This window comes from Halyomorpha halys, unplaced genomic scaffold (genome assembly GCF_000696795.3).
Source record: "Halyomorpha halys isolate HHAL.00 unplaced genomic scaffold, Hhal_1.1 Scaffold1802.1, whole genome shotgun sequence".
Classification (NCBI taxonomy): Eukaryota; Metazoa; Arthropoda; class Insecta; order Hemiptera; family Pentatomidae; genus Halyomorpha; species Halyomorpha halys.
Genome location: NW_027111943.1, coordinates 11,673 through 26,971, shown reverse-complemented (window position 1 = coordinate 26,971; position 15,299 = coordinate 11,673). Strand labels below are relative to the sequence as shown.

The window sequence follows — 15,299 nt, the reverse complement described above, 5'->3', positions numbered from 1 at the left end:
TATTAAAAAATATTTAACAAATAGTTTGCAATTCAGAAAAATATTATTGATAAATTAAAGGAGTGCCACTGTTTGGTTTTTCTGCTCAGTTTATGATTTACTCCTAAGCTAAGAATATCCCTCTTTATTTACAAATTGATTTTTTTTAAATGAAAATAAATGGTTTAACTTTCTGATATTAATGTCATATAAAAACATAATTAATAAATTTAACATAATTATTCTTGCTCACAACAACTACATAAATTATAACCAATATCATTCGACTTTTTTTTCTAATAAACCAATGAATCTATTAGTTTGATTTGTGTATATTTCATTAAGAATCATTTAAAAAAAAAATTAACAAACAACTATAAAAAATAACATAGTATGGTGAGTTTTCCTTGAATAGGGACAGTAAGAAAAACTTAACCAATTAATTCATAACTTTAAAATTAGAAACATAGGACTCCTGAAATTTTCTGAATTAATAAAAGTGAAACATTAATATTTACAGAAAATAAATTATTTAACAAATTATCTGACATAAAAAAAAAATACGGTAAAAATGAAACATAACTATCATGAATTTTAATACCATGAAGTATAAATTAAAATTAATCTATGGCATTTTCAGGAACTTGAGATAAACATTTTTTTTTAGACATTAATTCACACACATTGAGATCAGGTGAAATTTCACAATTAAATTCAAACACCCATTTCATGAAAAATAAATAAATACACTGAAAGCATTTGTTCTTCCTTCTTACATTTAAATTAAGTTATTTTTACAGATAAATATTAGTACACATATATATTGAAATTAGATGAAATTTTCTGTTATGAAAATAATAATTTTATCACATAAAATTTAAATAAATATTGCTTACAGTCACAATATTTATGTATGCAATATTCAAGTAAAAGATACCATGTTAAGAAAAAAAATATAGGATTAATTTTTAACTATATTATTTTACATTATAACATTATTAATTTAAAAAAATAGTTTCAAGTGGTACATTATAAAAATTAGGAACAAAAGAAAACATAAGAATCACAAAAATGTGTTTCCAAAAGTTTGCATTTTTTTGGCACTCTAAATTCCAAAAGTATATGACTTAAAATTTCATAGGAATTAAAAGTTCAAATGGAATAAATATGAATGCATGAAATGCTGATGGCTTGATATTATTATTTTTATATGCAACAATAAATCTTGAAAAAGATCTAGAGATAGAAAAAAAAAATTAAAATAAGGACAACATTTCAGCAATTATTTCATCCTTAGAAATATTTATTAATATTGATAGCTTGTTTTATTTTATAAGAAAATTATAGTAATTTAATTTTTAACCATAAACGTTGAGGACTACTTCTGCCTCATAAAAGTAAGAAAATATGACATGTTATACTTATAGAATGTTTTATTATGTATCGAGACTTAAAGCATAAGATATTTTCTGCAGGACTTGAAACAAATTAAAAATATAAATTTACAAATGATTGATAGGCTACTAAGCTATCATTGAAATTTATTTATTTTGGTTCTCAGTAAACAATAACAACATTTAAAAATTATGTTAAAACAAACTAGTAATAAAAACAAACCAAGGTTATTTTATATCAAATAGTTTAAATGACTAATATTCAGTGCCTTCTACTATTAATTTATGCTAAAAATTACTTACACTAGTCAATTTCAAATCATATAAATAACAGTAATAAAAAACTTTTAAACTATTACAATATGAAATAAATAATAGTTAACATAAATAAATTAAAGTTTGAGCTTGCTGTAATCAATTTATAAAATGTGCATAAAAATTCATTACATCAATTTTGCATAAAAAATGTTTCCTAAGCAGACTACAAAATGTTTAAACCCCTTAATAATTGACTAGATTTGTTTGAAAGACCTATTAATCTTACAGATAAAAATGATAAGTAATGCGATGTCTTACCTGATAATCTAGAATAGAAAAGCCAAGCCCTCGCTCCCCTTTTACAAGCTCAATGATGTGAGGCTCGGAGCTCCACATCGCTAAACCAGTAATTGGTTCCAGAGAGCGAGAACGAAGTTTACTTAGGTTTGGTTCTGTTGGAGCAGTAGTGGTAGATGCAAGTGAGCCATCTGACTTAGCTTTTACTAAACGTTCAGTAGCAGGCAAAAGATTCTGTAGACTTCCACTAAGGATACTCTAAAAGATTGAAAGAACTACATAATTATTAACATATTTATATATATATTATTGTTTAACCTTAAATAACATTGGATTATGGTGGTAAATAAATCATATCACACTAACACATTAAGATGCTTCATTGAATGTAACTGGAAGCTGGCTCTCGACAGAATGATTAAATAAAATGGAGTGGGGGAGGGGTCAGATAACATAATATAACCAGATAATACAGTCCAACAACTCCAAAATTTACTTAAATCGACTAATATATTGCTATCCCAGTAAAACAGAGTAACATCTCAAAAAATCATTATTTTGAGATATGCATGTAATCTTTGCAATAATAATTATGTCTATACAATACAACACAGAATCATAGTAAAACAAAAGTCATAAAATCTAAGTAAAAAAATATTTCAAGATATTACAGTTTTGAACTGTATAGATCTTACTCTTATTGATAAGATTACATGCAAATATCAAAATAACAATTTTTTGAGATGTTGCAATGTTAAACTGGGACAGTGATCTGTAACTACAAATAAAATAAGAATAAAGAATAATAATTTATACAATGTTCACAAAATTTTTCTTATCTGTAGATATAATCAAAAAAATGAGTTAGCCTGGTTAATAACCACACCTTATCCTTGTTAAATGCTATGGGCTAGTACAGCAGTTTTGGTCATTCATGATGCAAAAGTGAACTTTTTATTAACTCATCGGTGATGCGAAATTCAACTTTTTACTTACATGTTGAGTGCCAACTACTAGATAACTCATAGCATGCATTCTTTCCTAGCACACCAACTTCAAGTAATCTCATTCTAATTTGTTATTTTTTACTAAATATAAACATTTTATCATAGCTGCAAAAATATGGCAAGTAAAAAACTACAAGATAATTCTAGCATATCCTACTCTATGCCTTGTCTAGTGTAGTTTTATGATAAGGCATAAGTTAAGGGTTATAACAAAGGCTTTTTTTAAGTGTTACTCCTCAGATTAATAATGGTAAATAAACCCCCAAATATCTCCTCACAATTTTGCTCTCATGGGTTTAACCCATACTATAGTTTTACACCAAAAGATATTTGATAATTGTTGTGGCCAAAATATGTTTAACAATTATTTCCATTTCATAAATATAAATAAATTTATCTGGAGTAACCCTTGGTACTAGTTAATATTGCTACAGAGGTATTAATAATACCAGAATTGTAAACATACGCTGGGTCAGCAGCCCTTATCTCTCTCTAGCTAGTCAGTAGTTAGCCAGCAGGTTGGCCAACCCTGATACTCGTTTCAAGGCTAGGCGGGCGGCTCATCTCTTCCCCGAGGACATTTCCACGGCGGGCGGCTCTTCTCCTCCAAGAGGACATCTCTCCAAAAGGGGCCCCATCACCCAGGGTGCCATATAGACTATTTTATTTTTAAAGTCGCACAGACAAAACCAATATTTTTTTTTAATTATTAAAATTAATTTTAATTTGTATTTTTTAGAAATTAATTTTTTTTCTTTTATTTTTAAAGTTCATATGCTTTAATATTATGTATTACAGTTTTTTATGTCTTTTATTTCAAAATACAGCAGTAACAAACTTCGACTAAATAATTTTTTTTTTTCATCACCTTACACGATTGGGCTTGTAAAGGTGTTCATTTTGGGGTTGTTCATTTTGAACCCCTACCCGCTGTAACAATAATAATGGATCTAGTTTCTCACATTACTTCTATTAAATAGTTTTAGTCTACCTATTTCATCCATAATCCATTAATCAAATAAAAAAATATTGTTCAGTTTATTAGCTCCAATGATGGTATATCCTGCCAATTTAAAACTATAGCTTTCAATTCAGAAATCCAACTCAGAACCATGAATACTTTAAATTTACATTCCAAACTCAAATAAAGAGAAACATTTTAAAAAAAGTAAAATTTTTTAATATTAAACTAACAGTTATTATGGCACAAGGAAAACAGTATTGACATAAACCTTCACATATGTGTGTATAGAGCCCTTTATTCATTACATTATCTATTTATAACAATTTTTTTTTTTTTTGGAAGTTGAGGTAATAGTCAAGATTCTGAATGCTGGCTAAGATAATTCAATTCAACTGATTGAATGATGGATGGAAAATATAATATATAAAAGAAAATAAAGCTAAAACTATTTTATTACTGATTTTTAGGTCGGAACGTCAGCACGAATAAATCATTTTTTGATTATTTGTGTTTTTTTTCTGACCGCACCCCCCCCCCCACCAACCACCTTCTCCACTTATTTATCAACGGTCAACTATCTACACCTCATTCTAAAACTATATACATACCCTAGCAGCAAATGCAGCACGATCTTGAGATGTATCAATTAATCGAGAAGCTTCACCCATACGACGAGCACATACCATTCGAACAGCAACAGGTAACTCTTTTAGAATAGTTACAACTTCAATATGATTCATCCCAAGTAATCGATGACCATTCACCTGCACATTCCAAAGGTACAAAAATTTCACCAGAACTGTATAACTAAATTTTAGTCTCAATGGAAAACTTTTGAAAAAACATGGTAATTTAAAAGAATAAATATAGTAAGAATGAAACTTAAAGGTGTCAGGTCATATAAAATAACATGATCTTTCAGGGCAGAAGAGTTTTTGTTTACGAAACAATAATACAATTATATGTGATATAATTGTTTAGCATATGACTAGTGGATTGAATGATAACAGTTCTCAATAAAATATGCTAGTTACATAAGGAGTTCATAATAGCGCATTGGTTGCATATTTTTGAATTAGAAGTAATATTAGAAGTTGATAAAGAAAGTTACAATAAATAGTGTTAATTAAACTAAGGCATTAACATGTCAATTAAACTGGAAGCATAAATCTACTGTTCGGTGTTTTTTTTTTTTTTTTACTTTTTTGTTTTACTTTATTTTATGTATTTCCTTCTTAACCGTAAAGAATGTTTTACAACCAGCGAATGTGAAGTAAGATTAAAATTATGTCAAAAAGGCACGAAGTGTATATCTGAGCTAAACTTGTTGGTTAAGAAAAACAGGAGGACATACACCACGACAGAGCATAATAGTGATTTATATTGATTTCTCGATGCTAATTGCAGTTTTCTATTAGAAAGATCATGAATCAAAGTTAACGGAGTTTTCAAGAATTTTCGAGGCCTATGCTGGGTCATGTTTGGCTAAAACGGCTGTGTCGTCAGCATATGTGGCCATGAGGATATGCTTTGTTGTGGGCAGATCAGAGGTATACATTGTGCATAAAAGAGCCCTACAGAACTCCAGTCTCTGCTGTGAAATATGAGGAAAATGATGAGCCCTGCGGAACTCCAGTCTCTGCTGCGAAATATGAGGAAAATGATGAGCCCTGCTGAATTCTGAAGTATCTCTCTTCTAAATAAGACTGTAGGATTAAATAAAAGTTGCATAACTCTATCAACGGCTTGCTGCACATCAAGAAAGGCACCTATAACATAAAGTTTCTTTTCAGAGCCTATGAAGTCTATGACTCAATAATGTTAGCGAGTTGTAGAATGATGATGGTTGCAACAAATAGGCAGAGTTGTTTCAATAAAAGGTAATATCCTGTTATGTATTAATTTTTCTAAAAGTTTAGCAAAAGTTGGAAAAAGACTGATTGATTTATAGGAAGAAGGTGAGTAAGATTAAGATGGTTTGCTTGGTATTAATATCATGTAGTGATGGAGAATATTCAATGGATCGGAAACTAGGTAGAACCTAAGACTGAGTTCTAAATCAAGTGTGGTGAGGAATACAATGACCTTTCAGGGAAAGCGATGCATAATTTCAGAAGTAACCAAGTCATAATCTGGGGACTTTTGTTTTGGTAAGCATTCAGTCTAGGAAGAAGGTAAATGAGTTGGCTTGTTTGGTTTTAATATCATTATAGTGATGGAGAATTTCCACCGAATCAGAAACTAGGTAGTATGTAATACCAAGTTCTAAAGTGTGGTGAGAAATAAAATGACCTTTCAGGGAAAGTGCTACATAATTTCAGAAGTAACCAAGTCAAAACCTGGGGACTTATGCTTTGGTAAGTTACTGATTTCATTTTGTACATCTTTCAGGGTAAATGATTTTGGAGGCAGCAAAAGTGGTAAAGGTATGTCTAGGAATAATAGTATGATGTAGACATGTTGTGGATTATAGAGGAGTAGTTAGGTCTGAAGATAGATGACATATAATCACCAAAATGTTCTGCTTTTTTATTTTTGTTCATCTGTGATGTCATAGTAGTTGGAGTCTTTCTCGAAGAAGTTTTCTTGCAGATTTCTACAAACTTCTGTCTTCAGTATTTCAGGTAGAAATGTAAAAATCAAACTGTTTGGCTTTAAGCCAATGCAATTCAGTTTTTAATCAGTTACGATAATTATATTCTTTTTTTAAATTTCAAGTTCTTTATTTCTCCATTAGGAGTTGGCTAATGAAAGAAAGGTATCCTGGAAGGTTGTTTTTGCTGGAGGGGTTATGAATGTGTCATAAGTTGTTCATTGTACTTGAGTAGTGAAAATACAGAACCATCTCCTACTTCGGTTCCAGTCTTTAATGAACAAGGAATGGTTAACTGACCATTTGAAAGATTTTTAAAATATTTTTAACAAACCACTCCTTTTGATATTGTGGACTTTTTTTTTCCATGTTGAATTAAATGTAGGGAAAACCCCCCCTGGGGGTTGATGCATCGATAAGGCGGTAATAGGCCTTGGTATAGTCAAGTGCTTGACATAGAGTGCACTGAACAGCTCAATTTTATGACGTTCTTCAACTTCAATGGGGCTATGAAATATCTTTTTGATATCATAAATATCCTCTGAATATGTTCCAGGCTCAATATTAATGAAAAACATCAGAAGTGACGATTTGCTGCAAGATAAAACATGGGGTATATATTTCTCACTTTATATTCATTGGCTCTTTCTGCATTCCTTTGGGGTTGAGTGGTGAAATGTTAAATCAACACTCGCCAGGCTCTTTGATTTGGTAATTGAAGTGTGGAAAGTATTTTTTTACTTTCAAGAAAATTAACAATATTTACCATAGACCATTGCAGATAAGCACACTGGCCATCAAAGGAGAAACAGTTTGATTTGATCAGCTCAAAGATTCAAACCAGACTCACCTTCTGGTGAATTTTTGTATTATACTATCCAGCAACACACATGAAAAGCTACTTTCTATGAAATTCAGATTTAATATGCTCTGTTCTTTTATAATCTTGTTATTCTTAATTAGAATTGTAGCTAAACTATTAATTATACCAGCAAGAAGTTAAACAAAGGTAGTTAAACAGGTATACAAAGTTCAATGACTTATCATATACATATAAAAAATCAAGTTTTATGTTTTATGGTTTACTGAAGGTAATATAGGGTATGTGTGTACTAGATTTTACAAAGTTTGACTTTAAGTGACAGAGAAGTCTTTATTTTTTAAAAAAATTCTCCTCTTTTATTTTTTTAGGTTTCTGAGATGATTGTGTTTAAAATACTATACTTAATTCCACATTTCAATTACATCCATTTTTATGAGATCAATAATTCAATTTAGTGGTTCATAGCACACAATTTTTCCTGCCTAAAGGAGTAAATACATACGAGGTATATGAAAGACTCATTGTTCAAGCAGTAGCAGTTGTGGGGTAAGTGTAGTATAATTCATTTATGGAGGATCATTTTACTGGTGAACTTATTGAAAAAGATTAAAACGACTGAGATTTTACATTTTATCATATTCAGTGAGTCATAAAAGTGGAAAGTGAAACATAATTAAATAAATGGATTGAAAAAATAAATTTCATATCAGTGTGCTAGTCTTAAATCCCCTAAAAAAAAACACGATGGTAGAACCAAACTTTTCACAACACACAGATCTGCACTTACCTCTACAAGCAGGTTTTTCTGGAGTTACTGCAGTACACACTAAGTGTTTAAAAACAGTAAACTGTTAAGGAGAAAAGTAAATCACAATTATTTTGAAGAACAGCTCTTGAAGGTTCCATATAACAAAAAATAGAAAACCGGCCTAGATATATAAACACTGATACAACTGTTCAGCAGAAAAATCAATGTACATAATTGATGCTTCATAAAGTGTAAAGTCCTTACCATGTAAGGGTTTTGATTCAGTGAAATGATTATAAACTTACCCCACATAAGCTTACTAAACAATAAAAAAGAAACAATAATAATATTTTACCTCAAGGAGTTCATCCCCAGATCGTAGTTTACCATTTTGACCAACTGGACCTTCTGGAAGTATTGATCTTATATAGTGATGAGGTCTGACTTCTTGACCATCTTCAACATCAACAGTACCTTCCAAACTAATTCCTAGTCCTTTACTTTCTCCAAATTTTTTTAATTGACCTACCTAAAAAATTTAATAATGTGTAGGTGCTGCAACCATCATGCAATCGATTAACATACAAGATATTTTGCCTTATTGGATTCAATGAGTGAATAAATTAATACAGATTATTCCATTTTTTTTTCTCTAGGTACTAGGAGATGTACTTATTCTTTTTATATTTATTTATATATTTTTTAAGTAAACAAATTTTTAAATCTTAAATGTTTGGTGATCTGAGAAACCTGTGATATTTAAGGGGAAAGTATTTAGTCATATCAGAGGAGGGAACAAGAGGAAGTGGAAGGGAGTGGATTGTTGAACTAAAAGAAGCTAAAACAAATTTATTTTTAAATTTTTAACCTTATTGCTTATTTAACTTTGTTTGAATGAAACCCTCAGAAGAGCAAGAAATTTATTAATTTGACAACTCGTCTGACCTATGTTTGTCGAATTATTAAATTGGACTATATTCAATCCTCCACTTACCTCAGAAGTCTCCTGGAAACTAAGGACATAATATAAGAAATGACATAAATATATCCCCCAGGAGAAAAAAAAAACAACAGAATAACTTATGTTAAAATTACAAATTAATATAAATCTAAGAGCAAACTGCAAGAGTAACTTCTATTCAAAATCAAATTTTGATACAAAAATTAAACAAACATTTTCAACTGATCAATGAACTTGAGAAATTAAATGATATATTGAAGTGAGGTGTAGATAGTTGACCGTAGATTAATGATTGGAGAAGTTTGTCGGGGGGTGCGGTCAGCAGAGAACAACATAAATAAACAAAACCATATATATCCCCCAGGAGAAAAAAAAAACAATATATAAATATAACAATATATCAGCCATAAAATAAATAAATATGGTTTTGTTTATCTATGTTGTTCTTTGCTGACCGCACCCCCCGACAAACTTCTCCAATGATATATTGAAGTAGTTATATTATTACCACAATGACTAAACAATTGACCATCAGATCATTTTATTATATAGATTCCCTGGATAAAGATTTTAATTATGTTAAAAATTAAATAAATTTCCTATACACTCCTTCAAACATAAGAACATTTTGTATTGTTAATTTGAACAGTTTGATAAAATTCCATATAAAAAATCACAAAATCACAGAGATAAAGAGTTATTAAATTTTTTTTATTTATTCTGGTTATACGACCCATTTGTTAAGTCAAAATCTGCCCCAGCAGAGATCACCAGTTTCCTCAATTTTATGATGCTGCATTTTAGTTTCGGACATAAAGTAAATATCTATAAATTTCACTATATATCTTCTATCAATAACTACACAATACTCCTAGTGAAGAAGAGGCTATCTATACTACAAACATTAACAAAAATGGTCTATCCAGCAAAGCAATAAATCATAATGAAGGTGCAAACATCGTCTAAGCTATATATAGCACTCAATTTACCCATATTCCCCAGTAGGCCCAAGGAATACCTTCAGGGGAGACTATTTATACCAGCCTTTAGATGAAACAAATTAATTCAACAATTACTGCTAACAATTAGTAACTGATATAATTTAACAATCATACCTGGACTGTAAAATTACTTATTAGATGCAGTCAAATGTGAATGAATGATTAATATAGACGTTTTTCTTTAAAATAATAAATTTCATTACAGTTTGAATCTCTATATCAGTAGTTCCCAACTGAGGCTTTGTGAGCCTCTTCCAGGGGCTCCGCAAAATAATTTAGGAACAAGTCATTTCACATCAAGTCAAGACAGTTTTGAAACACCATCTCTGAGTTTCTTCAATTTCGTGTAGGTATCCTAGCCTTCCTTAAATTTTTCTGACAAGACAGGATTTGAATATATTGTAATAATTTAAAAATTATTAAAATAAAATAAATTGAAATTTTATATTTTTAACTAAAATTCTGATATCTAAAAGATAGCTTGGGTTCAAATTAAAAACTTTAATATTAAATAGATAATAGAATTTTATTTAAATTTTATAATATAAAAGACTCTTAACCTCAGGGTGGGTTTCTAGGCAATCAGAAACAGACACTTTTACTATTAACACTTAATTAAATTAATATCTCTTTTACACATGTATTTAAATTTAGGTATAACAAAACTAACTAATTTCATAGACTCTTCTTTTGATGATTTTCTCAATTAACTAACACTGACTGCTGACAATCTCTCAGTAAACAAACACTAACAAAACAAAGTATAGGTCCTCTTACAGTTTTTTAGTTACTTCTCATCCATCGAAGTGTGTTGTTAGACGATCCAAAGAAAGAGTTTTTTTTTCTTCTTGGGTGACTCATGGTTGTCCTCTTTTTTCAAGATGTCCACCCTTGCTGGACAGAAATTGATGAGGACCTCCTCATCCTGGAAACATCATTTCCCAATCGCGCCCAAACAACAAATGAATGCCAAAAACCAAAACCTGCCTCGATGTTCCATGTAAACATAGATTGTCGCACAACAGTTAGGGATTTTTGCAAATGATTTACTTTCAGAATATATTTCTTAAGCACTACTTCTTGACTTCTATTTTTTCTTAAATTTACTGTATTTTCAATTATGATGGGAAGAGTTAAAATATTTTTTATGATATTTGAATCTGCTCAACATGGCCTTGATTCAACGGACTTTTTGAAGGATACGTACTGCCATCTTGGTTTTGTTTTGAATCACAAATTAATTATAGACAATGAAAATTGGTTAGCTTGCTTTTTGATTCAACAAAACAAATGAAAAATATTAAAATGATACATAAAATAAAACATATTAAAAACCCTTAATACATCAAAATATACTATTTACTCAAAAAGAGCATATTACAATATATTTGCATCAACTGATAATGTATGGGTTCTGCCATTTATCTACTTCTACCAAAAGAGTTCCACAATTTCCCAACTGGTATCAAAAGGGTTCCGAAGTAAAAAAAAAGGGTTGGGAACAACTGCTCTATGTAATAGCACTAACTATAATTATTCCATTATTTAAGGATTACATAATCATAGTTAAAAGAATAATACAAACAAATATATATTAAATAAAGTTATTTTTAACTTACAACTATTTCTACATCTGGTCCCATTATTTCAGACCACTTTTTCTTGATAGCTGCTTCAACTGCTGGTTTTAAAGGTCCTTCATATTCAGAATCTATTAAAATATCAATATTATCTACTTCAACATCTAGATTACTGGCTTCATTTAATATCACAGAATCAATAGTTGTAATAGATTCACCTTCAACTTCAATTTCAGTAGACTCTCCGTCCTTTAAAATACAAAACAATTATCTGATGATTAAATTTGTTTTAATAAAAAATTAAAAATGTTTCAATGAAAAATTGATAAAATCATCTTGAGTAAGACAATGGAAATTTTCATTTTTTAAATAAATGACTGACAGTAATAATACTATTGCATAACATTGTCATAGTAATTAACAAGGAAGTGAAGGATATGATAAAAATGTATGTTAACTTCAGTTTATTAATAAAATTTTTCCATAAAATATTGAACACAATTAGTTTATAATAAAAAGAACATAAATTATGAAATTCTAAACTGAGCTCGGAGATTCTCTGAGAATTAAAAAAGATAAATAAGAAAAGATATAGAAGGGGTTTTTAAGTTCCCAGAAGATTTTAAAAAAGCAGAGGAGGAAGGTGAAAATCCTCTGCTTAAATGTTAAAAAATGACACGGAACCGAAACAACAAACAAATAAGACAAAAGAAAAAAAAAGACAAAAAGATAGTTTTTAACAGAAAGACTAGAAGTTATTAGAAAGGAGTGTAAGGGAGTGCTTCTCGTTGATTTTCTGGAATGAGGAGCAACAATCAACTCAGACAGGTATTGAGAAACACTAAGAAAGTTACGGCGTGCCATACAAAATAAGCTTTGGGGAAAACTTAGCACTAAGGTGTTGTTTTTTCACCACAATATAAGTCCACACATGGCCAATCGTACCCGGCCACTCTTGGATGTTTTGGATAGGAAGTGTTTAAGGGAGGTAGTAAGGATAAAGAAACGCCTAAATTCTATCGACCAATATGCCTCATCCCAGTAGCTAGTAAGGTTCTGGAGCACATGATCGTCCACAGCCTTAGACCAATCCTAAGTGCTGCAAGTCATCCACGGCAGTTTGGCTCGACCCTTGTCAGGGGAACTACAGATGCGCTGCTGAGAGTGCGTAGGGACGTGGAGGAGAGGGCGGAGAAATATGTCTTATTGATTATATTTGACATCTCTTCCGCCTTCGACAGCGTTTGGTGGCCCCGTGTACTCCAGCGGTTGCAAGAGCTCAACACCCCCAGTAATCTATACTCCCTCATAGGTAGTTACCTCAATAACAGGAGTGCCAGGATCAGGGGTAACTACTACGAGGTAGAGAGAAAAATCGATAGAGGATGTCCCCAGGGTTCGGTCCTAGGACCAGCTCTGTGGAAGCTGGTATTTGATGAGTTGCTGGGGGAACTGGAGGACGAGGGGTTCCTTGCCGCGGCCTACTTCGATGACCTGGCAGTCATCGTGGCCAAGAACAGTAGATCCAGACTAAAGACAGAAGCGGAGAGGTGTGCCAGTCTCGTAGGAGAGTGGTGCGTGAAAAGGAAGTTCAGTATGGCAGCAGCCAAGACTCAGGCCTTACTCATAAGAGGTTCCATGGACAGGGCTTATCTTATCACCCTGGATATCCAAGGAGAGAGGGTTAGACCGGGTGAGGAGGTGACGTATCTTGGTGTGAGGATAAGAAGAAGATTCGATGCCACTTCTCACCTAGTGTATCTAAAGGACAGGGTGACACTGTCACTCAATGGATTAAGTAGGATAGGGGGTGCATTTTGGGGCCTCAGGTACCCTGCAATGATAACCATATATAAAGGTGTGATCTTGGGTATTCTGAGGTACGCATCCCCTGCCTGGAGCCGAAACCTCACGCACACACAGAAGAGAAGACTGGCCACAATACAGAGATTGGCTCTGCTGAGGGTCACAAAGACATACAGAATGGTGTCACATGAGGCGGTGCAGGTGCTGGCCGCAGCGATGCCCCTGGACCTCATCCTCAGGGAGGATGTCCTCAAATGTGAAGTAAAGAGGCAGGGACTAGAAGCACTACCGGATGAGCTCCGAGAGAGGATCAGCGAGACTCCAAACTTGTGGAAGAAAATACTGCGGGAGGACTCAATACGGTGGGTAGCAAGCCAGAGGGGCGCTACTTTGAAAAAATTCTTCGAGTGATTACCACCTCTTCCCAGTGATGAAAAAATGAAATGAATGAATCATTCTTGAGCAGGTTGTTGAGTGGAACGCGGTACTCGGCCATTTCTGGTACAAATCTCCAGTAATAATTCAAAGTTCCCAGCAACCTCCGCACTCCCTTTACATCCCTAAGCACTGCCATCCTCCTTATAGCTGCGACTATGTCTGCGTCGGGTTTAGCTCCTTCCCTGGAAATGGTGTGTCCCAAAAAATTTATTTGTGCCTTTCCCAACAATGATTTTTCTTCCGATAGTTTGAGCCCGAATTTCCTGATTCTCTGGAATACACTGTGTAAATGTTTTATGTGCTTGTCTTCGTTCTTACTGAACATAAGTAGATCATCCATATAGATCTGACATACAGAATCGTTAATTCCCCTTAAAAATTCGTACATTAGGCGCTGGAAGGTGCTGAATACCGTCACCCTGCTCAGCCTGTCCAAAATGTATTCAAATCTGGGGATCGGATACATCTCATCTACGGTGTTCTTGTTCAGCTTCCTGTAATCAATCACCACCCTGTACAAGCACTTTAATACGCAAAAAAATAACAACACTCACTGGATACGTCCTCTCTACTCGGCAGTCAGTAGACAACTCGTTTTCAAGCATACTACCCATTAGAGTGTCTAGGTTTCTTCGTATCCCTAAACATCATAAATTTGTCCTCTTCTGGGGTCCACCGTCATCCTCCAAACGCCTTCTTCAATGTCGCCTCGATCACACTCCAGGGTGTCTCCTCATCCGCTTGAATTTGATTGAGGATACTTCTTGTAACCCTGCAGACGACTGCTGCCCTTAGCGCCTCAGCATCCTCACTGTCGAGCAGGTGAAGCCGAAAGGCTGTTTTCGCTTCTATTCGACCTATAAGTCGATCACCCCCTTTTTAGGAAATGACTTAGTTCCCCCATCTCCCCGGTAAACCTCTCAAGGTCGGAAATTGCCTTTCTTAAGTTCTAGGCGGTTGCCGTGCGGACTTTGATCCATTCCAGCATTGTGCCATGAGCTCCCGCCAAAGAGACTTCTGGTAATGGCTCCATCTCCTGGTTGACTGCAGCTACAGGTTGGTCGTCAGCTGCTAGAGGTTGGTTGGCTGCAGCTAGAAGTGGGTGGGTGAAGTTCTGATCCTCGATGTTTAGAACTGCTGCTCTCACTATTCCGTTACCTGCCATAAATTAGAGAGAACAAAGAAAAAAGAAGAAAACAAATTTTTTTTTTTTTTGAGACTAAAAATTGTTCCGGTATCTAAAGATTCGGCACCAGTTAAGTGTTATCAGGTTCGAAAACTCAAGAAATGGAATAAGGAACAAGGAATGACACTCCTGGTTGTAACTAAAACACTACTTTCTTTATTCATCTCAGAGCTCCTCTAGATATATCATACAATCAACTGATCAGCTCAGTTTGGCTGACATCGAAGTAACAGCTGACTCAGACAGTAACTTATATATATATAT

General features: G+C 32.8%; 1 protein-coding gene across 3 annotated transcripts in view; it reads right to left on the bottom strand.

Moving 5' to 3' along the window:
* LOC106690674 (multiple PDZ domain protein) overlaps positions 1 to 15,299 on the bottom strand; it is a gene marked incomplete at both ends in the record, with an annotated part of 132,413 nt that overhangs the window by 108,131 nt on the left and 8,983 nt on the right. For 2 of the 3 annotated variants that reach the window (XM_067049875.1, XM_067049876.1), the window contains 4 exon segments: positions 1,950 to 2,186; positions 4,508 to 4,663; positions 8,419 to 8,592; positions 11,645 to 11,854. In XM_067049875.1, coding sequence (XP_066905976.1) covers positions 1,950 to 2,186; positions 4,508 to 4,663; positions 8,419 to 8,592; positions 11,645 to 11,854 — 777 coding nt within the window. 3 annotated transcript variants of the gene reach the window in all.